General features: G+C 38.1%; 4 protein-coding genes across 5 annotated transcripts; all 4 read right to left on the bottom strand.

Annotated features, from left to right (window-relative positions):
- Positions 1 to 974: 974 nt before the first annotated feature.
- si:dkeyp-69e1.8 (uncharacterized protein LOC100001340 homolog) lies at positions 975 to 6,003 on the bottom strand. 2 transcript variants are annotated; one of them, XM_056754050.1, is made up of 4 exons: positions 5,907 to 6,003; positions 5,496 to 5,589; positions 3,983 to 4,134; positions 975 to 3,226 (listed from the first exon to the last, which is right to left on the bottom strand). In XM_056754050.1, the coding sequence occupies exons 2-4, from the start codon at positions 5,584 to 5,586 to the stop codon at positions 2,426 to 2,428; spliced, it is 1,044 nt and encodes a 347-aa protein (XP_056610028.1). In that variant the 5' UTR covers positions 5,587 to 5,589; positions 5,907 to 6,003; the 3' UTR covers positions 975 to 2,425. The 2 variants fall into 2 exon arrangements, with proteins under 2 accessions (XP_056610028.1, XP_056610029.1); XM_056754051.1 differs by having other exon boundaries at positions 5,911 to 5,997.
- Positions 6,004 to 6,381: 378 nt separating this feature from the next.
- Positions 6,382 to 14,558, bottom strand: hmgxb4a (HMG box domain containing 4a). The gene is made up of 13 exons (XM_056752967.1): positions 14,509 to 14,558; positions 13,137 to 13,217; positions 12,921 to 13,060; positions 11,831 to 11,909; positions 11,083 to 11,709; positions 10,755 to 10,982; positions 10,090 to 10,271; positions 9,189 to 9,270; positions 9,045 to 9,109; positions 8,844 to 8,946; positions 8,589 to 8,764; positions 8,266 to 8,388; positions 6,382 to 7,592 (listed from the first exon to the last, which is right to left on the bottom strand). Exons 2-13 carry the CDS (start codon positions 13,177 to 13,179, stop codon positions 7,548 to 7,550), a joined length of 1,893 nt encoding a protein of 630 aa, XP_056608945.1. The 5' UTR covers positions 13,180 to 13,217; positions 14,509 to 14,558; the 3' UTR covers positions 6,382 to 7,547.
- Positions 14,559 to 14,652: 94 nt separating this feature from the next.
- ankrd54 (ankyrin repeat domain 54) lies at positions 14,653 to 18,164 on the bottom strand. The gene is made up of 8 exons (XM_056753113.1): positions 17,570 to 18,164; positions 17,152 to 17,199; positions 16,959 to 17,057; positions 16,647 to 16,718; positions 16,384 to 16,431; positions 16,130 to 16,254; positions 15,266 to 15,373; positions 14,653 to 15,114 (listed from the first exon to the last, which is right to left on the bottom strand). Exons 1-8 carry the CDS (start codon positions 17,892 to 17,894, stop codon positions 15,040 to 15,042), a joined length of 900 nt encoding a protein of 299 aa, XP_056609091.1. The 5' UTR covers positions 17,895 to 18,164; the 3' UTR covers positions 14,653 to 15,039.
- A 293-nt stretch (positions 18,165 to 18,457) lies between these two features.
- On the bottom strand, positions 18,458 to 22,900 carry foxred2 (FAD-dependent oxidoreductase domain containing 2). Its single transcript, XM_056753158.1, has 10 exons — positions 22,780 to 22,900; positions 22,207 to 22,432; positions 21,651 to 21,956; positions 21,315 to 21,566; positions 20,881 to 21,213; positions 20,616 to 20,782; positions 20,369 to 20,534; positions 20,066 to 20,292; positions 19,770 to 19,940; positions 18,458 to 19,556 (listed from the first exon to the last, which is right to left on the bottom strand). The coding sequence occupies exons 2-10, from the start codon at positions 22,425 to 22,427 to the stop codon at positions 19,330 to 19,332; spliced, it is 2,070 nt and encodes a 689-aa protein (XP_056609136.1). The 5' UTR covers positions 22,428 to 22,432; positions 22,780 to 22,900; the 3' UTR covers positions 18,458 to 19,329.
- Between the last annotated feature and the right edge of the window lie 283 nt (positions 22,901 to 23,183).

Genomic DNA, 23,183 nt, shown 5'->3' with positions numbered 1-23,183 from the left:
CTGTTTCAAATAACTGCAAAGGGCACATCTGGAAAACAGATGCGCGTCCCCCAGCAAGCGCTTTACCCCTCACTCCACATTTTATTCACTCCTTCCTCTCTCTCTCTCTCTCTCTCTCTCTCTCTCTCTCTCTCGGCGGACCACCCACATACGGAAACGCCTTGCTGTACCGAAGGCAGAAATACAGGGATGGGTTTTTTTGATGGATCGCTTTAGCAGACTATCACTTATGTCATTGTCAAAACCAGAAACCTGTTCTTGCAAAATGGACTAAGAGAGTAATCTCTTTATTTGTCAGTCTGATGTCTTTTTCCCGAGACATAAAAACGTTTTCACATTATTTATTCACAGATTCTGTTCTATGTGGTTTATACAATAAGGATTAGATTTCTTGTGAATCTTTGTGTTTAGCTTGTTTTCTGTTAAAACTGATATAATCCTCATACAAAAATATACTCATACAGACATATTATGCATGGCAGGCGATTTGATATACGTGGGCATACGATACATAACACAATACCCATAAAAAAAGGAAAAAAGAGATTAGGTTAGCCATGTCCTTTCATTAGTAGGCTACAAGCACAATTTAATTCAACATATTGAACATTTTAAAAGGCCAATAATGATGATAAATGATAATATTGACAAAATATTTAAGATATATTGTTTAAAATTAGTATTTGGATACATTGTCAATCATTAGTGAAGTATACAACAGTCATGATTCCTATAAGACATTTGAAAACTCAAATAAACTCTGCATAAATCTAAAATAATGATATATTTAAGCATACTTTATATGTTGTTTATAAAATTAAAATTTTAGTTTACAAAGAAATTCCATAATTGAATTCATGCACAAAAGACCCTATTGTGCATGAATGTGTGTATGTGGGAAATTAATTTTGAATTATTATATTTAATCAAAAGTAGTGTGTGTATAAAGAAAACACGGAGCACATTGTTCACACTGTTAGTAAATATTTCCATCAGACTGCTTTATTTTCATACTCCAGAACCAGCTGCGGAAACATTTGATCTTCAAACTAATAAACGGACAAAGTTGCACATCGAAGAAAACAGAGTATATGGAAGTTATTATACTCGTCATCACTTTTGAAGGATGTCTGGAGCATGTGTTTGTTCCTCCAGCTGTGTTTTAATACAAACATTGTTATGAACATAGACATTGAATTATTCGGACAGCCTGCAAACAAACAGACTTTACAGTGTGTTTCAAGAGGAAACTTCAAGTCAAAGAAAATGCGGTGATTATCAAATAGTAGTAATGTTGATCGTGATCTTCACTAATAATCAATAAAGTTTTGCAGCAATGTTTAAAATAACGTAACAATATTAAAACTTCACTCAGTGGCTTTAAAGTGCTTATGAATATTGTATATAACATATACATACAGAAGTATGCTTTAGTTGTTTAGTTCCAAATCGGAAGACTTTCCTATCTTATGAAAGACACATCTAACCTCTTATCTGTGCTCATCAGAGTTTTTATATGGAATTAAGCCTAAACCCTTATACGTTTGGTAACTTTTTAGTATAACTTTCATAAATACTCTCACGGATCGATAGTTAATACATTCAAATAGATTTCATGTCTTGCAATTTGCACTAGTAGCTCAGACAACTGAATTTTGGGTACTCATAAAATTCAATACCTTTTCTGATCTTGACCTAACCTGCTAAAAATGAATGTGGTAAAAATATAAAGTGCGCATTACATCTAGCTGGTCCAAATGAAATTGTATCACTATTTACAGTTCTTAATATAATTTCTATACTTCTTTTTGAATAACATCATCCTCCTTGTAGCATCAACTAACGGTACTGTTTAGCGTGTTGACACAATGTTTATATGTTCTCCTGCTTGTAAGTCGCTTTGGATAAAAGCATCTGCCAAAGTAATAAATGTAAATGTCTTTCGAATTATTCTTTAATGTTTAAAACAATGAAATAATAAAGAATGAGCAATTGTGTCTGAACATTTTACTGATAGTAAAATCCTTGAATTTGGTATATTTCTTACAAATATGTATTCTTATCTGAATGTAACAGAACTATTGATACCTTTGAAGCATTATTTAATTTTGGTTATGACTTGGACGTTAATGGATAGTTCACCCACAAAAATGTTTTAATCATCATGTTATCACTCTGATGTCATTTCAAACCTGTGTGATATTTCGAAGAACGTAGGTGACTAAACTACATTGGTCCCCACTGACTTCCATTGTGTCAATACAAAACCACTAAGACATTTCTCAAAATATCTTGTTTTGTGTTTCACAAAATAAAAAGTCACACACAACAAAACGGGTGATTAAATGATGAGATAATTTTTATTTTAGGGTGAACTATCCCTTGACTAAGAAAAGTTAAAATAGGCTGTTACCGAGTTAAGCACTTAGGTTTTTTTTTGTTTCCGTCTACCCATCTCTGTAGCCACAGAGCCGACAGTTGCCCCCATGGCCCCTCCTAGGGGTCCCCCGACAAACAAACCCACAAACGACCCCAGTAAAGTGCTGCCCCTCACCATGTTCGGGAGCGACAGGAGCCACCCCACCACACTGTCCCATAACCAGCGAATGAACGAAGTATTCGGGACGGAGACACAGAGATCCGCGATGCCCTCAACCGTCAGATCATCCACTTTTCTCTCCGCTTCAGCCCTGATTCCCTCCGCATCCATGGACGAATCGTCCTCTCCTCTTTCTCTTCGGCTTCTCAAGATCTCCTGCTCTTTTTCTCGTACTCTCCTCTCTGCCTCCTGCAACAGAGGGCAGGTGTAAAACTTTGTCCCGGATTCTTTCACCATCTGCTCCACCTTTTCAAGTAGCTCCTTCACGCTCTCCTCTGCGTACGTTTCGACTGTCAGCGGGTGATGCCGGCCCCCACACTTCTGTGCCAGCTCTAGCAGATCCACCCGTTGAGTATTGAGATACTCATCCAGAGACACATCTTCAGATAGTCGTTCCATGCGAGTGTAAACAACCATTGTGTGTTTACTAACGGCTTCAGGACCAAACACCTTTTCTAAGGTCTCCAAAATCTGGAGCTCCAGGTTACTGGGGCGGTGTATAGGGACGCAGAGGAGAAATGCATGGGGACCCGGTGTTGAAAAAGCCGCGCAGAGTGAGAACTGGCGACGGACATCTTCAGCCGGGCGTTCTATGAACAGACACTCGGGTGTATCCACCACGGTCACCTGTGTACAAAAAAGTGCATAAAAAAGTGTCACTATGAATTATAAAACTTCTTAATAAGACTTAAATTACGATGATCACACAAATAAAATATGTAGAGTAAACATATACTTCAAACTGTAACAATTACTAGATGGGTACACTTTCTGAAGAAAATGTGAGTGATGCTTTGTGGCAAACCGTAAACCACAACATTTTCCCTGCAGTTATCGACGGAATGTAAAATTTTATACCTTTAACAAATTCAACAAATTTAACAAAGCATTGTTTTGACACATTTTTACACTAGTATTAAGTTTAAACTTCAAATTATCATGATTAACCATGTTGTTAACATGTATTAGCATGATCTTAAAATGATATGCATGTTAATAACATGAGGTTTACACGATTAGTATGTTGCTTGCATGATGTTTAAACGATTAGTATGTTTGTTAGAATGTTGCTAGCATGTTTGCTTGTATGATTAGCATGTTAAGTGCCCACAACAAGAATTATAAATTATAAAAAATAATAAGTATGAGGCAATAGTAATATTGCTTTCATGTAGCTCAGTGGTAAGAGCATTGCGTTAACAATGCAACGATGTGGGTTCAATCCCAGGGGTTTGCACATACCTAAGTATAAATGTATGTAAATGTAATAGTGAGCTTTTTTTCCAAAATCATATTCTGTGATTAGAAATCGAATATACATTTCTTCAAAAGGACTAAATATTATAGTAAGGAGAAAGAATTTGAAGCGAGACGTTAACCCACCTGTCTTCCTGACACAATCACACGTCTCTTTTGAGAGTCGGTGTTGGCTGCTGTATCAGGACCGGTGCCGCAGTCAGACGGGCCGCCCAGGATGGCATCAACCGCTGTGCTTTTCCCAGCACCCGCTGAGCCGAGCAGCACCAGCGTCAATGCTGAGACCACAGACAGCAAGGCAGAGATTTATTAAAGACAGACACGAGATACAGAGACACCACTTTTATTTTGACTTTTCTCCAAACAGCATACGATACTATTATAATATGTTTCTTCTGACTTAAAATAGGGCAAAGACGAAGGACAAATGCAATAGACCATATAATCGCCCAGAGTTTGGTTTAATGTAGTTTAATTGAACTTATTTATAAATTATTCGAATTATGAAAGATTTGTTGTGTTATTACAGTTTCACAATATTAAAACATGTACAATTTAAAATGGCAAATTAATTATGTGATTTATTTGTGCTATTATTAATTGCATACAAATACTGTGATATATTACTTTATATTACTTTATAGTATAATATTTCATGTTAAAAGTAAGTAAAATAACTTTACATACAGTAAATAAAGTATTATACACTTATTTATTTGCTGTAAGTTAGAGATTGTTTTATTATTTTAATGCTTAAATATAACACATTAAGATCTACAAATCTAGTGTAATAAATATTAAAGCATGAATTTAATGTAGATTATTTAAAAGAAAATATGCTTGCAAACATTATTTTAATGACAAAGCTAGGTTCAACTCACTGTTTATTAAAGCATAAACAGACTCATTTTTATGTTAGGTAAAAAAACATGTTCCACAAGAAAAAAAAGGTAATAGTTTTACACAAATAATGCAATTCAATACATTGATCCACTCTTATCAATACCAAGACTTTCTTAGCAATTAAGAGACTAAAATACACAAAAGTCAAAGCAAAACCATCACAAAATCCGCACTTTTGCAAGGTCAAAAATGAGTCTTTCTATGTAATTGACTCAGACTTTACCCAAATGAAAAATAGCCAAGGCTTTATTATAATAAGTGTGTTGTAACCGTGCTTTTCTGCGAATTGGTTCATTTTCCATAGTTTTACTACAACATGCTAAACAAGTTACTGTATTAAAAAACAATGGTTCGTATATGGTACATCCATAAGAAAAAGGTAAATCTATGTCAGCATTTAATACTGATTAAAATAATTATTCAAATAATTTGATTTGCTGGATTCACATGAAAATAATTTTTAGTGTGGCCTCACACAATTTTGAAGCAATGTCGCCACCTGCCGACTAAACGGGAGCATGAACCACTTTCATGATATGTGATATACTTAGACTCGCTGTTTACAATGTAACTTTTATTATAACATCATAATAAACGATATAAACAACATATTAATAATAGTTCAAATGCAATAATTTGCACGAGGTGCAGTCATTATGTCTGTTATATATACTTTTTTATAGAACGGTGAAGCTAACGAAACAGCCGATTTGATGCTTTTTAAGTGAATTCAAACCTTTTTCCTGTGGCTCGGACTGTCCATCATCGGTGTCTACTAGTGTTTCTGTCACTTCCTGGTAAACATCACTTGTCATACTTCCCTCCATGGTCTGCAATTCAAAGTCAACAACAGAACGTGATGGAGGGATTGTTGTTTAGTATGAGATGCTTCACAACTACACTACAAGCTCATTGAGTAACTTTAGTAAACGACAAGACGAGAAATGGAGGACGTCATTCCTTTCAGATGACTCAGCAGAGCAAAACAGAAACCCACATTTCACACAACTACACTTAACCCTCACAATTCTGCATCCTTTCGCTTCATACATCCCAATTCATTACTGATTAAACATCAGTTCGGCGTGCATAACTGATAGATGCTTTTATTATCTCACAACAGAAATCTGAAGACTTAAAATCTTACCTACAAGAGAGAGACTCTCGTGCTTGTGTGAAGATCTGGACTGTTTCTCTGCACTTCCTGTTTGACAGCTCGCTTCTGTGTTGCCATTCAGTCAAAGCACCGCAGGGAACAACAGCTCTGTGTGATCATGTGATGCTGTTACATCACTTCCCTCTGTCCTTCTCTTTTGGAAAGATGTGTCTGCAAAACTTTGATTCATGAAAGGGTGAAGAAAGCCCCTTTATGGTTGACACAACACCCAAGAAGTTCGGCATTCTCACTTGGTTTGACTCAATCCTTTCAAGTAAAACTTGAAACAATTGCATTCTTAAAAGCCACAATTTTCAAGCTTATTATAAAGGGACAGTTCACACAAAAAAGATTTTTTTGCATCATTTACTCAACCTCAAGTCATTGAAGACATGCATGACTTTCTTTCTTTTGCAAATAACAAAAATGACTTCCATTTCATTTAGACACAAAACCACTGGGACATTTTACTAAATATCTTCTTTTGCGTTCAACATAAAAAAAGAGTCATATGGAGGTTTTCATATACATGTCATGAAAGACACGAGGGAGAGATGACAGATTCTGCTTTTTTGGGTGAACTATCCCTTTAACAGGGAATTAAAGCTGGGTGTGGCATGTTCACATGTCATTGCATTACATAACAACACATTTAATCATGTACAAAAACTAAAGTTAGCACACTGTCCAAGCAAAACATTTGCCCAAAAGAAGCTTGTGGGTATCATTATCTAATACAATGACCGATATAAATGTAATATTTCAGTATAAGCGTTATTTGTAGTAATGAAAGCCATTAATCCATCAGTGTATAAAACAAACCTATTTAACAAGATCTGTGCATTTTAATGAAAATACTTTTTCTCCAAATAAGCAGATGAAATCGGATGTACTGAATGTGTCAATGCAAATATATAATACATTTTTCATCATCTAAAACTACTAACAATCGCTTGTTTAAAATGGTCATACCTTTAAAGGTGCATTAAGTATTTGTTTTCTAAATATCTGCATCATCTGATTTTAATAAAGCTGTTACCAAATGACTGGAGATTTGGGCCAAAAGTGCTTTTTGTCATTTAAAAAAAACTTAGTGCACCTTTAAAGTGGTTTTACACATTCCTGTAAACATGCTAAAAACAATAAAAACTATAAAATTACAACATATGCATAAAAAATGCAATAAGTGACATGAAATGACAGTGCACATGAATTGCTGTTGGTATAAATTAACTCAAAATTAAATTAGAAAATAAAACATTTGGTCCTAAAATGAAACGGCACATATCTGTACAAAACAAAAAATACTCAAGACATCATAAACGAGTACCTTTACATATATTTTACGGCACATACACACACATTTACAGACTGCTTACAACAGACTGTAACACTGAAACATGGAGACCTAAAACAAAAACATAAAATGCAACCCTTAAAATTCTTCTCTAAAAAAGCATCTTTTTTTAAAAAACATTAAAAAACGGCTAACATTTTAAATACTGTTCTTTAAAACACGTCGGAGACGAAGAATTTCCATTGCTTTGTTCAACAATGATGAGAAAAAGTAACTCCTCTGCAAGTCCTCGGTTGGAGGTCAACTCAGTCTTTTTTAAGTGCAGCGAGAGAGATTCATAGTCCAGGCATGATGTAAGCGATGTTGTCCAGAGTATTTGACTGTTGAGACAAGTGAGGACATGGATTGAGATCACGGGTTTTGTATGTGATTAAAGTCGTATGTGAACTTTGTATAAATAGCATTTGATGCAAATTTGAAATATGACAAAGTGAAAATGTCTTATAATAGGCCATTTATTGGCAAACATCTCAGCTGTGGATGTGTACAAAGATTTAATCATCATTTCAGGATGTGTTTTAGTCATACCAGTCCAGTGTCTGTTGAATTTCAACAAAATCAAACCTCAGCGGTGACAAAGTCATCAAAAAGTAATGAGAAAGACAGACATCATGACAAACACATGAAAATTGTGATAAAAATCCAGGATATCACATAAAAAGTTATTTTGGAAATTTTCCTAAATACATGATCAAAAATTACTGTTGTACTGCTTGAACGTGAATATGAACTTATTTTCTTTGCAGTATTTGAGGTCTTGTATTTAACATTATGGTAGAAATGTTCATAGTTCACAGAATGAAATAAAAATGAGCATTTTACCTAAAAACAAACCTATAAATAGTAAATTCAGAACAACTGAAATTTCATTGAAATGTTCTCTTCATTTTTTCTGTGGCTTCTGTATATGTTTAATTCTTAGTGTTATTTAGAGGACAATGCTGTAATAAAACATAATGAAGAGAAAGTGCAGTGTGTGAATGTTTGTCTCACCAGGAGGTTCCTCGGGCAGCCGTTGAGTTGTGGGACCTGAGCTGTCAGACAAGTTAATGGACCAAGAGCACATAAGATTGAGTCCAAAAGAACCGAAAGACTGCCAGAAACTGCAACCATTCCCTAAAATAAAGTTAAGACGTTTATTGAGAAACTGTTGATGGAAAAATGGAAAAGTAAAAGCTAAGTTCACATTAATAGCAAATTAGACGGTTTTAATAATAGCATGTGGGAAAATAATCATTATAAACACCCTAGTCATGTCATTTTTGTATCTCTTTGTTTTTCAGTTCATTGCAACTGAATGGACATTTTGAAGTCACCTCTGTTTCCTGAAGTCGATGTCCAATGAGAGACAGAGACTCGCCCAATAGCTGCAGGTGAGCAGCCGCGTCTATGGGGTCAACGTCAGGTACCCGTGCAGGAGACAAGGACATGCCCATAGCAGAGCGACTCTGTGGGGTCAATCCTGCCCCCAAACCGACTGCTTTACTGACACCTGAATCAAACACAACACATGAGAACACTGAACTATAGAAACAGCTAAAAGAGATTCTTGTAAAAGGCTTTGGTGACACCTTTGCTTTTGCTCTCAGACGATGTCGAGGGTCTTCGTTTCACTGTCATGGCTTCAGCTTTATTCTGCTTGTGCTGAAGATATTGAGCTTTCTGTCTCCAGACCTTTAGTGGGGGGTAGAAAGAGGATGGAGGATCAAATCTATCCGACACTTTTCAAAATGACTTTATATTTATAATCTATAAAGTAAAAAAGTGCTGACCAGTTTGTCTTTTTCAGGTAGTTGTTTCCACACCTCTGCGAGTTTCTTACTTAACTCGCCGAAGACTGGAGGAAAAAGATTTAAATTAACCAACAAGGACACAACAGCCAATCACGAGACAGCAATATGAACAACATTTTTTACCTAATCCAGGCTGTTCGGCGTTGATATTGACTCTGTACTCTTTACAGAACACCTGATATGCTGTTGTGTTCTTCTTCTTCGACTGACAAATACAAAACAATTGATGTTATAATTTTGTAAATAAGAACTTAAAAGTGATGCTTCCAGCCCCAAAGTAAATGTGACTTTCTTCTTGAAGAATAATGCAGTCGGGGTTATAATACCACGTATCCTTTTACTTCAAAGCCGTAGAATGGGAATGAATGGGGGGCGATTTTTTGAAGCTCCAAGAAGTGCATCAATCTATCAAAGAAAGCCTTGACAGGGCTCAGTGGTCTTAAACAAACATTTCTGAAGCGAAATGAGAAATATCCATATTGAGAATGCTATTAACGTTAATGTCTTTTCCAGCAAATGACGCAGGCATGTCATAAGTTCCTGTGACGAATACAGCAATTTTCATTTTCAGCCAATAGAAACACCGCATCCTCTGGACGGGAGCTTTCGTCACCAACATTTAAAAACACGGAAAAACAAGCCTCTCGTCCGCCTGTAGCGGATGTTAGACATCAACGTCAATAGCAATCTCAATATGGATATTTCTCCTAAACAAGACATTTTTTCTTGTTAAGACCCCGGAGCAGTGTCTTTGATCGATGTATGGACTTTTTGGAGCTTCAAAATTCCCCCCCCATTCACTCCCATTCTACCGCTATGAAGTAAAAGGCTACGTAGCATTATAACTCTGGCTGCATTATTCTTCAAAAAGAAATTCACATTCAGTTAGGATGCCTCGAGGGGAGTAAAACACGGGGAAATTTTGATTCAGGCCTGAAGTATCACTTTGAGTAGCACCAAACAGGAATGTTGTTTGTGATTTAGACTGCTCAAAAATATATAACAGCCAACAAATTCAGCTCACCTTGTCCTTCTCCTGTTTCTCTCTCTCTTTTTCTTCCTTCTTTTTTTTCTTGTCAACCATCACTTCAACGTTTTGATGATGATGATGATGAGCCGAAGTGGGAGGAGCCATAGTATACATCCCACCAGATACGCTGTGATTGGTCGAGCTGTGAGAATGGGAGTGGCTTCTGGACGGATCCCCTGATTAGCAAAGACAAATTGATCCAAAACAGGGCTTCACAATTATAACAAAAAACCGATTCAAGTGCTGTGTTCACGCCATGTCATGTTACCGTAATTAAGGAATGGAAACCTGTGATATTCTATTGTTCAAATCTTTAGAATTATCTGTTATCACTTTTATTTGTTTATGTTATATAAGCTGAATTTATTTTTTATTAAGTTTATAGTTAATGTGATTTATGTTCAGTTACACTGCTAAATAGGTTGAATTTAATTGATTTCAGTTTTTTTTTATTTGAGTTCAGTTTTTATTCATTATCATTTTAGTGCCGGGACAACTACAGTCTGATATTAAGTAAATTCAATGAACCGAAATGTTTTAATTGCTTTAGTAAACTATAATAACCTTTATTCTGGCAATGTTGAAATCCTAAGAAAAATAATAGAGAATCATTTTTGTTTTAGGTTCCTAAAAAACAACAACTACCAATCAGATCTCACCTGGACTTTTCTTTCCTCCAGATCTTCCTTTACTGTGTTTCTTCTCTCTTGACCCTTTCTCTCGCTCTCTGTCTCGCTCTTTATCCTTCTTCTTTTTGCTCTTCTTGCTTTTTTTCTTCTTTTTTGACAGGTGTGTGTAGGAGTCATCGATCACCAGCTCGCCGGCCTCCAGTTCTCCTGACGACGAGCTGTCGGCTCCCACGTGCCCGAAAGAGCCGCCGTAATGACCTAACATGATAAAAAAAATTACGACACGCTGTCCCGTAAAAAATAATAATATGTTTTATATGATTTTCTCATGTACATCATATTCATTATTTTCACTCACCGACAACCTCCACCTCTTTCCCGACCACAGGCAAAGGCTCACGAGTGTGCTGCTTCTTCTTTGGTGGCTTAAGCGTTTTGTCTTTGTCTTTCTCCTTCTTCACCACTCCTTTCTTCGAGCTGGATGACGGATGATGACCCACAGCACCTGAGGTTGAGGAAGGCGTGTGGTGTGGAAAGGAGAATCCCTCATTTGTCTCTAATCCTTCATTCTTTTCCTTTGAGGAAAGGATGAGTTTCATCTTTAGACCTTCGGCTTCACACAGGGTCAGCGGCTCTCCTTTCCCAGCTCCTCCATGAAACAGAAGCGATTTCGAGGATGAGGAGTGTTTCTTAGAGGAAGACGAGCCAGGCGGGCGCGAATGGGAGAAGAGGTGGCCGCTCTTTGAGCTGCCTTCACGCTTGCGGTCTTTGGAGGAGGAGTGAGAGCTGGCGTGAGTGGGGTAGGATGGTTTTTTGTGGAGGTGAGGAGCTGGGTCAGACCCCGTGGCCAGCGGTGAGGTGATGGCCTCCAGGAGGCCCATGGCTGTGTCTGCGGAATTGGACGCGTGGGAGGAGGAGAGGGAGGGCGAACGATCTGAAGACTTGCGCTTTTTCTTGTGTGCGGGCTGACCAGAACTGTGATGATCTGTGGAAATCAGAAATGTAGTCTTTAGTCTGATGTGAACTATTTGGTTGTCTTAGAAGAAGCCTAGCGAGACAGCTTGTTCTGAAACAGACCGAACGTTACAAATGAAACAGTTTTTCACCTCTGTGGTAGTGTTCTTCACTCGAGTGCTTCTTTTTTTTCTTGTGAGAATCTGTTCCTAATAGAAAAAGATCAGAATCCTGAAGAGAGACAACATGGCGCATTAAAACAGGTAGATTTCCATCCAAAAAAGTGTCGGCGAGCAAACTATGGACACATATCAACATACATCTACAACAGTACAATGACAAGTGGACTGAGAAGGACAGACACAATTCTGAATCCGTCTCACACCAGATGTCACATCTACCAGGGTAACATAACAAGTTGTGTGTGTTTTACAGGAATAGGTCACCAAAAAGTGTACTCACCCTCATGCCATCCCAGATAAAAAGTAACACAGGCAAACATTTTTACTCCTAAATTAAATCATTTTAACTTTTGAGACCCAAAATGTTGAAGCTCTTAAAATCACATGCGTCCATCATAAAAGTAGGCTAATCCAAACTGTTCTAGCTAATAAACAAGAGTGAACAAAGGAGTTATTGAAAGTCTTCTGAAGCTTAAAGAATGTTTGTATTAAAAACAATTCATATGTTTAGCTGTATTTAATATTTTGACTGAGTTTATTTAAACAAAAAATATCACCAATAAGCGCGGCAGTTTTGAGACAGCCAAGAATCAATGAGATTTTAAGTTATATTCATATTGTCATATTTTAATTTAGCTTTTGAAGAATTAGTTTTGAACTTTAGTTCCAATATCACTGAATAAGCTTAAAATATGACTTGTTTTTAAAAACAATGACAGATGTATGCAATTGTTTTTTTTGGAGCTTCAACATTTTGGGTCGTGTTATAAAAAGATAAAATGGTTGCATTTTAATATAAAAGTATTTTGTGTTCAACTGAGGAAAGCAAGCCAAACAGGTCTGAAATGCCAAGGGAGGAAGAGTGAATTATAAGAGAATATTCCTTTTTGGGTGAACTATTCCTTTAATAACACCAAAGCAGTTTAACAGACAATGAGCTTAATAAAGACACAAGTCATCCAACATATGGAAATCCTGTCCGCTCGACTATAACATAATACATAAAAAAAGTTAAGCAACATGATTTGTGATGTTACCGTATCCATCGCCCTGCCGTTACCTTGTGTTGTTTCTTTGAGGTTTTGCGCACCTGCGCTGCGATTTCTTCTTCCTCTCTTAACAGATCTTTATATGACCGCCTCTTCTCCCTCTGGCTGCGACCGGCAACAAGACCAACGTCTCCTTCCATCCCTGACCCCTCTGTGGAAACGTCACACCATTTTCAGAACTTTTTTCTTCAATGTACATATGTGCTTGAGTCTTGTTTTTATCATACCCATCATTCCTTTCTTCTTTATCTCCTCAAAGGCCATGGTCATTCTGGGACCCTCAGGTGGGATAAATCTCTCTGGTTATTCTAGTGTATGGAAAAAGATTAAAGATCTGTGAGGTCAGACAGAAAACAGAATCAATTTGGTTGACGTGTTCAAAACAAGCTTATTTTTATTTCTTTACGTCAAATTTTTAGACGTATTCAAAAAATCGCTACACCAAAAAAGTAAACAAACACAAACTTTTTATCATATACACCTCGAAGCTTGTTTTGAATCACTGCCATCAAAACCATAAGAAATGGGAATCTTTTGTGTATCTTTTAAAGTGTCTATTCCAAGAAAAAGCTGAAACACCATTTAAAGGATTAAGGGACCATTTAAATTCATGTTTAATTCGATCTTATTTGCTTTTTGGTCATAGAGCCTTTTTGGATCCACGCAGTGCCAGATTTCTAACTATTGAGTTTAACTGGACTTTTGTTTGGACCCGTTTATCAGTCCCTCATCTCAATTCATCCGTATGATTTCTTGTCTTTAATTGTGTACTGTACTTCTTCTAACAGTCATTTCTTTAATTGTTGTACTGTTTGTTTTTATTGTGACTTTGCATATTTAATATATTCTGGTTTGTTCTTTTCTTCATCCAGGTTTCCTTTATTGTGGACCGTATATTCTTGTCTTTATAATTTGTCCAACCCATCTTTTTTGGAGAGGAATACAAAATAAGAAATTCTCTCTGACTGCAGCAAAGTACACGAGACATTAAAAACCTTGAATGTTATTCAAAGATACAAAACTCAAAGTAACCAGAATACTGGAAAAAAACACGCAGAACAAAATCTTCACTCCTTTGTTTCCAATTCACGGTTTCTTCCAGTTGCAACAATGTTGCGTGCAGAAATGTCAAAGGACAGATGAGTAACAGACTCTGGAAGTAATCGCAACACATATTTCGGCTTTGCCAGAACTTTATTCAACACTGTAAAGAATGCCACATTAACATCAAACCCGACGCAATTAATATGAAGATCTGCCTCAAAACTCATTATTGGCCATTTCCCGCCTACTTTCAAAGAGATGCACACGCTCACACACCCCTTATCCTCACTTCATCGGGATCCAGCTCTCTTCCCTGTCTCAACTACACACGACGCGGGCAGCTGCGGACGCGCCGCGCGTCCCTGCCGGATAGTCCCGCGCGCGCAGATCCGCGGCTTCCACACACGTAGGCCAGTCTCGGGTTACAACTGAATAAACGGCGGATTCGCATCATGCAACTTTGAAGATGTCTACAGTACTGCAAGAATGCGGTAGTTTGCATGCATTCTCGGTGGAGAAGAAGGTGGCGTTTAGCAAGAATCAGTGAAACGTTACCTCGGGTTGTGGTTGGGTTTAGATGCCGCGCGACGCCATCTTTGATAGAAGTCAACAACAAAAGCAGCAAAGAGGGAGGGACTTGAGAGCAGAGAGTGTATCACAACAATGAAAGTCCCCATTTTTATTAAAAAAAAAACTCTATTAAGATAAGCATCGTTATATTTATTCTTTAAAAGTGATATAATTGTAACAAGGATGTTTCCTGTGTCAATGTTGTGTCACATCACTCCAAACTCAAACAGAGACCTTTTACAATAATGGCATCTTTTATTTGGCAGTTTTTTGGTCACTTACAAAATGTGTTTACAGTAAACGGCGACAAAGTTGGCTACAATAAAGGCATAAGTAGCAGGAACGAAGAACAAACAATAAAATACAAGGCAATGCAGTATTTCTCAGTGAAACATGGATTTAAATAACCAGTATCATATGCAGCTGTGCTTTATATAGGCATGTCATTTTTAAATAGCTTTTCTTAGCCAAACCCTCATCGTCCTTCTAGTTCTCTGGCCGCTCTCACATTCGTCTCTACCGGTCTCCCATATTCTGCATCTGAATGCTGAGAGACGTAAAACTGGCGAGTAAATCGGTCACCACGTCCACCTGTGAAACACATTAGAATGAAACGGCTTTAAAGATTATCTTTAAAATAACACAACATACACAAAACCCGATTCGATTGAGAATGAGGACAGAGTAGGTCGTCTCGTAAGATCTTCCATGCGCTTCAGTTTGGGGTGTGTGCATGTTTTACCTGTTCTCTGGTGCAAGTGTTTTGTAGCTGATTGGAGATGTGCTCTAGTTTCTCTTTCTCTTCATTCTGCCCCATTAGATTCAGATATTCCCTCAGCATTTGAATAATCTACAAACACATTCAGAGGTAATGAGATGAGGGTCTTTTTGAGTACACACAGTAGTGGCCAAAAGTGATGTCCAGTCCAACCTAGGAAAACTGACGCTTACTATTAAACATTACTATTAAAAATGTATTGAAGAGTTTGTACGTATGTTGAGTTGTCGGAGTGCTTGGAGTAAAAACTGAAGCTCTTTTTTTGCATTTCTTAATATAAAGCCCATATAACATAATATAACGTACCAAAATAATTTAACCAGTTTTGGTGTTTTCTTCCTTTAATACTTCATATAGGGGTGTTACGGTACATGTATACGTACCGAACCGTAACAGGCAACATTCCAAATATAGTCATCATTCCTATGTCCTACTCCTACGGACACAATGCTTTGTTGTCACAGGAACATGCCAGATGAAGATAATGAGGAAATTACTTTGTTTCCTTTGCCAAGTGTTTTCCAAAGTCTACATAATGGCACGCAAATGCCCTGCTCACTCCAAAGTGTAAACTACAAGGGCTCAGCCCTTCGAAGGGAGTAGGGCATAGGAATGATAACTTCACTTTGGAATTTTCCCCTCGACAGCTCGTGTCAGGTTCGGTACGAATACATGTTAGTGGCCCCTACTGTATATTGTACATTTGTAGTCAAACATATTAAGACTTTTACAGTTATACCGAGGTTTTCAATGTGTATGAAGGGATGTATGGAGAAATCTGGGTAAATAATATGTTGACCTAAAGTATATCAGGTGTTTGTAAATCACCTGTGTGACCTCTCCTCTGAGCGTTTCTATGCTACGCGACTCTCCTTCCTGTAAAATGTTGAGCTTTGAACGGGCAAGATGTAGCGGTGTCCTGCCAGCACGGTCCAATGCATCAACACGGGCACCTACAGGTAAAACACGGAATTCAGTTTGCAGATAGGGTTATAGAAAAGCCTGAAGTTTAATATTTTTGCAAAAACTCAAAAGGAAAAGATTTATGCAGCCTAACAACAGACCGGTTTAGCCTATCTTACCTCCTCTGAGTAAGGTTGTGATAACAGGCACATGGTTGGTGCAGGCAGCTGTAGAAAATAAATACACCTTAAGCAAACAATTTCCAAAGGACTCACTGTACTGTACAGGACAAGGTTAGATTCGATAAATAGAACAGAAAAGGTACAGGCAGTCATTTCCAGAGTATCAGACATATCGAAGATCTCATATGGATAGATGTAGAGAGTCTTACAACATGAGGTAACCAAAAATAATTTCCCAATTTCGTGATGCAAATTCTTACCCAGATGCAGAGGTGTGTTTCCAAGGCTGTCTCTCTGGTTTGGGTTTGCTCCAGAACTCAGCAATAGCTTAACTATATTATAGAAAAAACAATCGTAATTATATAACCCAATAAAACACATTTGCATTTGCATAGCATTTCACATGGAAAGCTACTAGGAAAAGTTAACAATGTCTGTTTTATTTCACAATTAATGTCACCTTAATTCTGTGCAAATCATAATATTCAATGAAAATCTCTTGAGTGAAACTTCATGGATTTTTCTTAAGAATAGCATACACCAATAGACAGTAATGTTAAAGGAGAGCATACCGATAGTCTCATTTCCATTGCAGGAAGAAAAGTGTAAGGCCGTCCTGCCCTTGTCATCGGCGGCACAAGGATCAACTCCATCCTCCAGAAGTCTTTGAACTGAAACAGAATAAAAGTGAGCATTTTATAACCGCATTGTAGATTAGATCCTTTCATCCTAGTTTAACTTAATTGTAAATGTGATGATACTTACCAGTGTCAATGTCGCTGCTATTGGCGGCTTCTCTAAGTCTCTTCACAGCTTTGGAGGAAAAAACAACAACAACAGGTGAGACCAATGGTTAAAGGGTCCAAATTTTGACAATGAAATGCTTCGCAGTGCATGATATCAGCATTCTGACAGTCCACCTCAAGATACTGCAGTGGTTAAGGGTTTGAACAGACACTTTATTACATTTTACAGCCATAAAATGAACGAATGCACGAACCAAAAGGTTTTATCACTAGCTTACGTGCATACTGACATGACCTTAGTGTTTAAAGCACTATGCTTTATCTGTTGAGCTACAGGAAATGCAAAATATGACAACTCATATACAGTAGGCCTATTGCAGTTTGCATACCAAGTGTCAGGTCTCTGAATCAAATGCTAAACAACGAAATCCACCCACCATACAGGTCTTTCCCAACGGGCCCCAGGTTCCTCCGGACTCTTCCCATCCGCTTCACCCTGCTCGGGGTGATCTTACCCGGCGAGCTCCGTCCCGCCTGCAGCAGCTCACCGGGTTTCCATAACAAATGCAGATACCGGAGGTCCTTATCAGCCGACGGTCGGGTTCGGTTCAGTCTCAGCGCGCTCAGTGTGTCTAGACGCGAGATACTGAACCCGACCGCACCCGCGGCCGCTTGCATCGGCGTCTCTTCCTCTCGTTTCTCGCTGTCTCCGCACCGGTCACCATCCGAGGCGGCTTCAACCATCGGGCTCGACCCTTCCATGTTTATAAGGCGTTATCGGGCAAATGTCACTGTCAGCGTGTGAGATGTCGGTACCATCAGAGCATTAAAACTAATTCTGCATTTTCACACAAGTGCGGTTCTTCAGGACCGCGTTTTTAGCCACATGTTAAGTTAAACAAACAACGCTGCTTAACTGTCCATAGCGATGTATTAATATAACGCAGAAACAAAAACGTTCCGTATTGTAATAAGCAGCAGTGAACTACGTTCCCCAATTGAGCCAAAATGGCGCTGTTTCCATGTTATCAGCTTGGTTTGAGTAAAATGCGTTTGCATTGCTTACTCTGGATAACTGATTTTTAACACGGCCAATCAGAATCGAGGTTGTTAGGGCTTCCTCGTCCAATCAGAGGACGTATTGTGGCAACGTAATCAACGCGTTTAAATCCTAGAAAGAGATTTTACAATGAAATACATTATTTTGTATGAAAAATACATATAAATAAATAAACTATTTTAAAGATACTACAACAGTATGTTTTGAATCCCGTAAACTCTTTTATTTTCATGTAAAGTATATGGTGCAATGCAATGTTATATGTTCTGTATTAGGGTCAATGACAAATAAGAAAATGTCAGGTGGTGCGACCATATATTAATTTAAAATAATATACATTTAATGTATTTAGCACTGAGTATTTTTCCCCTCATATATAAGAAATTTAACATAAAATCATGCCAAAATATTTTATTAAGAATTTTATTGAGAAAATTAACATTTATTTCTCAGTTTTGTTCTCTGTTTGTATGTTCGGACGGTCGCACCACCTGACATTTTTGGTCTTTCAAACACCAAAACTCAAAAAATCTATTGAATTTCAATAAAATGAAAAGGGTTTCTTATAAAGGACATATTGTAGATCCATTTGATATATGACATGTATTTATTCAAATTCTTTTTAGGAAAATAATGAATTTGGACACAAAAAATACATGTCACGTCATTGACCCATTAGCAGATAATACAATAAAAAGTGATATTCAAACAGTGTATGTATGTTATTATTATATATACGTATACACCAGCAAAATATTTACATTTCCACCAGTGATTTCATTTTCAACATCATTCCTAAACACATACTCGGATATTGGACGACTTTTTTATAAATACATTTATCCTTTAAACATTTTAAGCACTCTCATGAAAATATTATATATATGACAACAGTAAAAAATAAGTTATGCATGGTATTGCACACCAAACTCAACACCGTAAAACAATACACAAAGCAATACTTTGGCTTATAAAAACTATGGTGTGATAATAGTCTTATTGACTCGTTTAAGCATGAATGGAACATATGTTCATAATCTCAAAATTTGGGAAAAGCGGTTTACAAAAGGTACCATGAGAACTTGGAGGTAGACTAAACAGAACTGATTGTCTTAGGTTTCATAAGACTTGAAGCCTTCAAAGGTCAAAGTTGATCCTCGATAGGACAGCAGCACCAGCATGTGCGAGGTATTCGGGAACTGATGTGTCCGGGAGAACATCTCCCTGATGATCTGGCATAAGTCCTGCCTCACGGGCATGTTGCCGTAAGTGACTGTTGCCTAAAATGCCCTGCTTTTTTAAGTAACCTTGACGACAGAAGACGGGTGGGTTACGACTGGTGAGGGACATAAGGAAACAGGATTCTGAAGAAAAAGAAATAAGACACTTTTAAATGCACATCAAATATCCCCAATGTAAATATTTAGTCAGTTGAACTATTAAATATCCAAATAGTGTCAGTCCCTCAAAATCAGTACTGACCCTGCTCACTTTCCTAATATATGTTCAGAATTTTTTCTGCAAGAATCATTGTGAATCTTGGTACGACTGTGCCTTTGTACGTTGAATATACTGACCAGCATAAAAGGGTCTGAGGTCAGTTTGAAGGCTGTACTCGAGGAAGCGTCTGAGAGGCTGACTGTGTGATATGGGCTGATCCCATTCTGTTAAGAAGTCCTCGACCATGTGATGCACCGCCTCTGGTCGTGGGAGGGGCCAACCTGCTGGACGCTGTCTCATATCTTTCTCTATAGGAACATACAGGTTACATGATTATTCTTTAATAGTGGAAGAAATATGAACATTTATTTAATCATGCATTTTGTGCATTTCCATAAATCACAAACAGAGTTCCAGAAGGAACATAAATCACCTGTAGGTAGTGTTTTGTAGTAGTACAATACTGGATGGAGGAAGTTGGACCTCCAGGCTTTGGTCCATTCTGACTCAGCCCGACCTGGTCCTAGTGTATCGGTGTGGTTCTGTCCATACTGCATGACCAAGACCAGCAGCCCATGCTCTGTAACATGACGCCCAGACAGTGCAGACAGCTGGGACAGGCCCTGTAAAGGAAACTCCTCCAAATATTCACAGTGAGACCTAGAAAGTAAAAGTTGTATTTAATTTTATTTGAAACACACACATATATGCAACTCACAAATATATATTTTCTTACCCACTCAGTAGAATAATGTCTCCCAGTAGTGCAAACATCTGGTACGGCCCTGAAGCTTCATTCACCCTTTTAAGAATCCATGACTGCAGCTGACTGATGGGTAACTTTGTAGCGGGCCAAGCATTGTTATGATAACGTTGCTCCAGGACTTTATGAACAGCGCGTACTACAGTAGCAAGAGGTATTTTAATACTAATTCATGTGTGACGGACAACGGAATTTGTCATAAAACGCGAAGTGTTTTTACCTGTGTAGCGAAAGCCATGAATAAACCCTCCAGCTGACAGACGATAGTCTCTGGAGTGGGCCGCCGTGCCGAGCACAAACAGGTTGGGCGTCCCTCTGCCTTCGTACCAGGCTGTTACCCCTGGCAGCCGGCCTCGGGCACCACTGCATTGAGGGGGTTGTGCAGATCTGAAAAACATGTCGATATAATGAGAGGCTGAGCATCTTCTGCGTGGCTGCTTTTGTGAACATTATTCATCAAAAATATTGTAGAAGTTTGATTTTACCCATCGAAAATGGAAAAGTTGAAACGGAAGCCCAGGCATCGGATCACTCGGTCATACGGCTGTCTGAGTGAGAAGTTATCAGTATGGTACCCAGGTAGATTTTGCGCCGTGACGTTTGAACTCTTGTTGCCTTTCTGGTTGTCCAAAAGTTCAGACAGAGTTAAATAAAGCTGCTCTTTTGCTTTTAGAGGTTTTCCACTTGTTTTATTTCCCGTCCTTCTTTTTCCCACATTGTTTACCCTACGGACAATGGCAATATCGTCCAGTCTTCCCTCTACTAGACCATCCAGAGATTTCAGCTGATATGTGTCTAATAACTCATTATTCACTGCCCTGAAAACAAAAGTGTTAATATTAGAAATTACACAACAGAACTAGCCCTTTAAAGAGAAATTAAGAGAGGATACAGTATGACAAGGTCTCAAATTCGATACCTGAGGTCCCCAACGTAGTGCGTTTGCCAGGCCAGTCGTACGGGACTGGGGCTGTACAGGTGAATCCGGCTAGCTCTACCCAAGATGCTCTGTGCCGTCTCGAAGGCAGAGTTTCCCTTCCCGAGGATTAACACAGCCTGGTCTTTAAACTCTTCAGGATCGGTTGGAATAGACTCATAACCTTCCACCAGGTCAGAACCGAGAAAATCCACCTGCTGTGGAACCCAAAGGCCAGTGGCCACCAGCAGGACACTACATGCAAAAAAGTGTGACAAATAGATAAGAAACAGGATATACACTATTGAAATGTGTTTAAATAATTAAAGGAATTTTCACCGGCACTGATAACGGACACCATTCTGATCGGTCAGGATATAGCCTTGGTCTCCACGAAAACCTGATGCTTTAATTCTAGCGATATCAACTCCGTATTTAACCTTCAGTCCCAGCTCTTGTTCAAACAGAGAGAGGTAGCGTGGGTAGTCCTCAGCATTGGGATAAAGCTCTCTGCTTATTCGCTGAAACAGAAGGTCGGATCTGTCGCTCAACAGAGAGTTCCAATCATGGCGCAGATTGAATTCTCTGTTCCGCCTCCCGGTGTAAATTTTGTTTATACTGATGAGTTTTCTGTGGCGAGGATATCTGAAAAAACGCAAGAAAACAAGAGTGACTTCAGTAATCTCTTTATATTTTCCCTTTTAGGGCAACATGAAATAATGTTTGCAACCTATTTAGGTAAGCAATGAGATTCATTTCTATATGATAGAATGAAGTGTGCAGCTGATCTGACTCCACATTTGTCATCTTTGTTAGATTGTAATGCTATATGTTCCTTGTAAAAATAATTTTAGCTCACATACACTAAAACATCAATCAGAGATTCAACACCCACTTGTTGAAGAAGCTGCCCGGTCCAGAGTTTCGCTCCAGTATGATGTAATCTCTCTGACTCCTGGAGAGAAAATATCCCATCTGGAGCCCAGCGGGACCGGCTCCCAGCACACAGTACTCATGGCTCAGTGTGTCATTACTGCCATGAGAATCAGAACCAGAACTGGCCAAGACCAGGTCCAGGACACATAGAAGCCAGATGAGACGCTGAATTGGACTCATGAGGCCTGCGGGTAGAAATATAAACACCAGACTTAAACGAAAAGGATTAGCTGTTGTTATTAACAATTAATAAAGGTAAATCAGTGTATTAATTCAATATATGTTTTATTGAAAATAAATTAAACTATCTAAAAACATTTTTTTCCTAATGCACAACTAGCATTAAATGTCCCACCATATTACAAAAACATCATATTATTAAAATAACGTATTATTAGTATTAGTATTTTAACGGTAGACATTGCAGCTAATGTAACTTAGTCACGTAAGGCGTATGTGTTGCTGCATCATCCAGCACATGTAAGCGCGAAAAACACTATCAAGTGTAAATATTGTCATCAAACAAACATACCGCCTGCTACTGCTGCTCTTACGATCCTTTAATGGCAGCGAAATGAAAAATAAATATCAGGAATTGTATAAACTACATCTTAGAGATTGCACGGCTTTCATAACATCGTCCTACTCGAAGAGGAGAGCGTACTTTTGACGTCATGAACGGATTGACATCAGAACTGAGCCAATGAAATACACCATGGGCGTGGTTAACGGTGCACTATGTTCACGCCCACTTGAATGGTCTTCCTGACTTGTATCGCTTGGGGGCATGTTGGGATTTAGTGTGTAGAAACTCTTGCACTTTTGCATTTTTCAAAGCAGATTTATATACATTTAGGCAATAGTTAGTGGAAAAAAGAGGTATGGTTATGAAAAATAAAGACAACCTAGAATACATGGTATTATTATAGCTTATAT

This window comes from Triplophysa dalaica, chromosome 7 (assembly GCF_015846415.1).
Source record: "Triplophysa dalaica isolate WHDGS20190420 chromosome 7, ASM1584641v1, whole genome shotgun sequence".
NCBI lineage: Eukaryota > Metazoa > Chordata > Actinopteri > Cypriniformes > Nemacheilidae > Triplophysa > Triplophysa dalaica.
The sequence above is the reverse complement of the archived record's forward strand: the minus strand, read 5'-3'. Positions and strand labels throughout refer to the sequence as shown.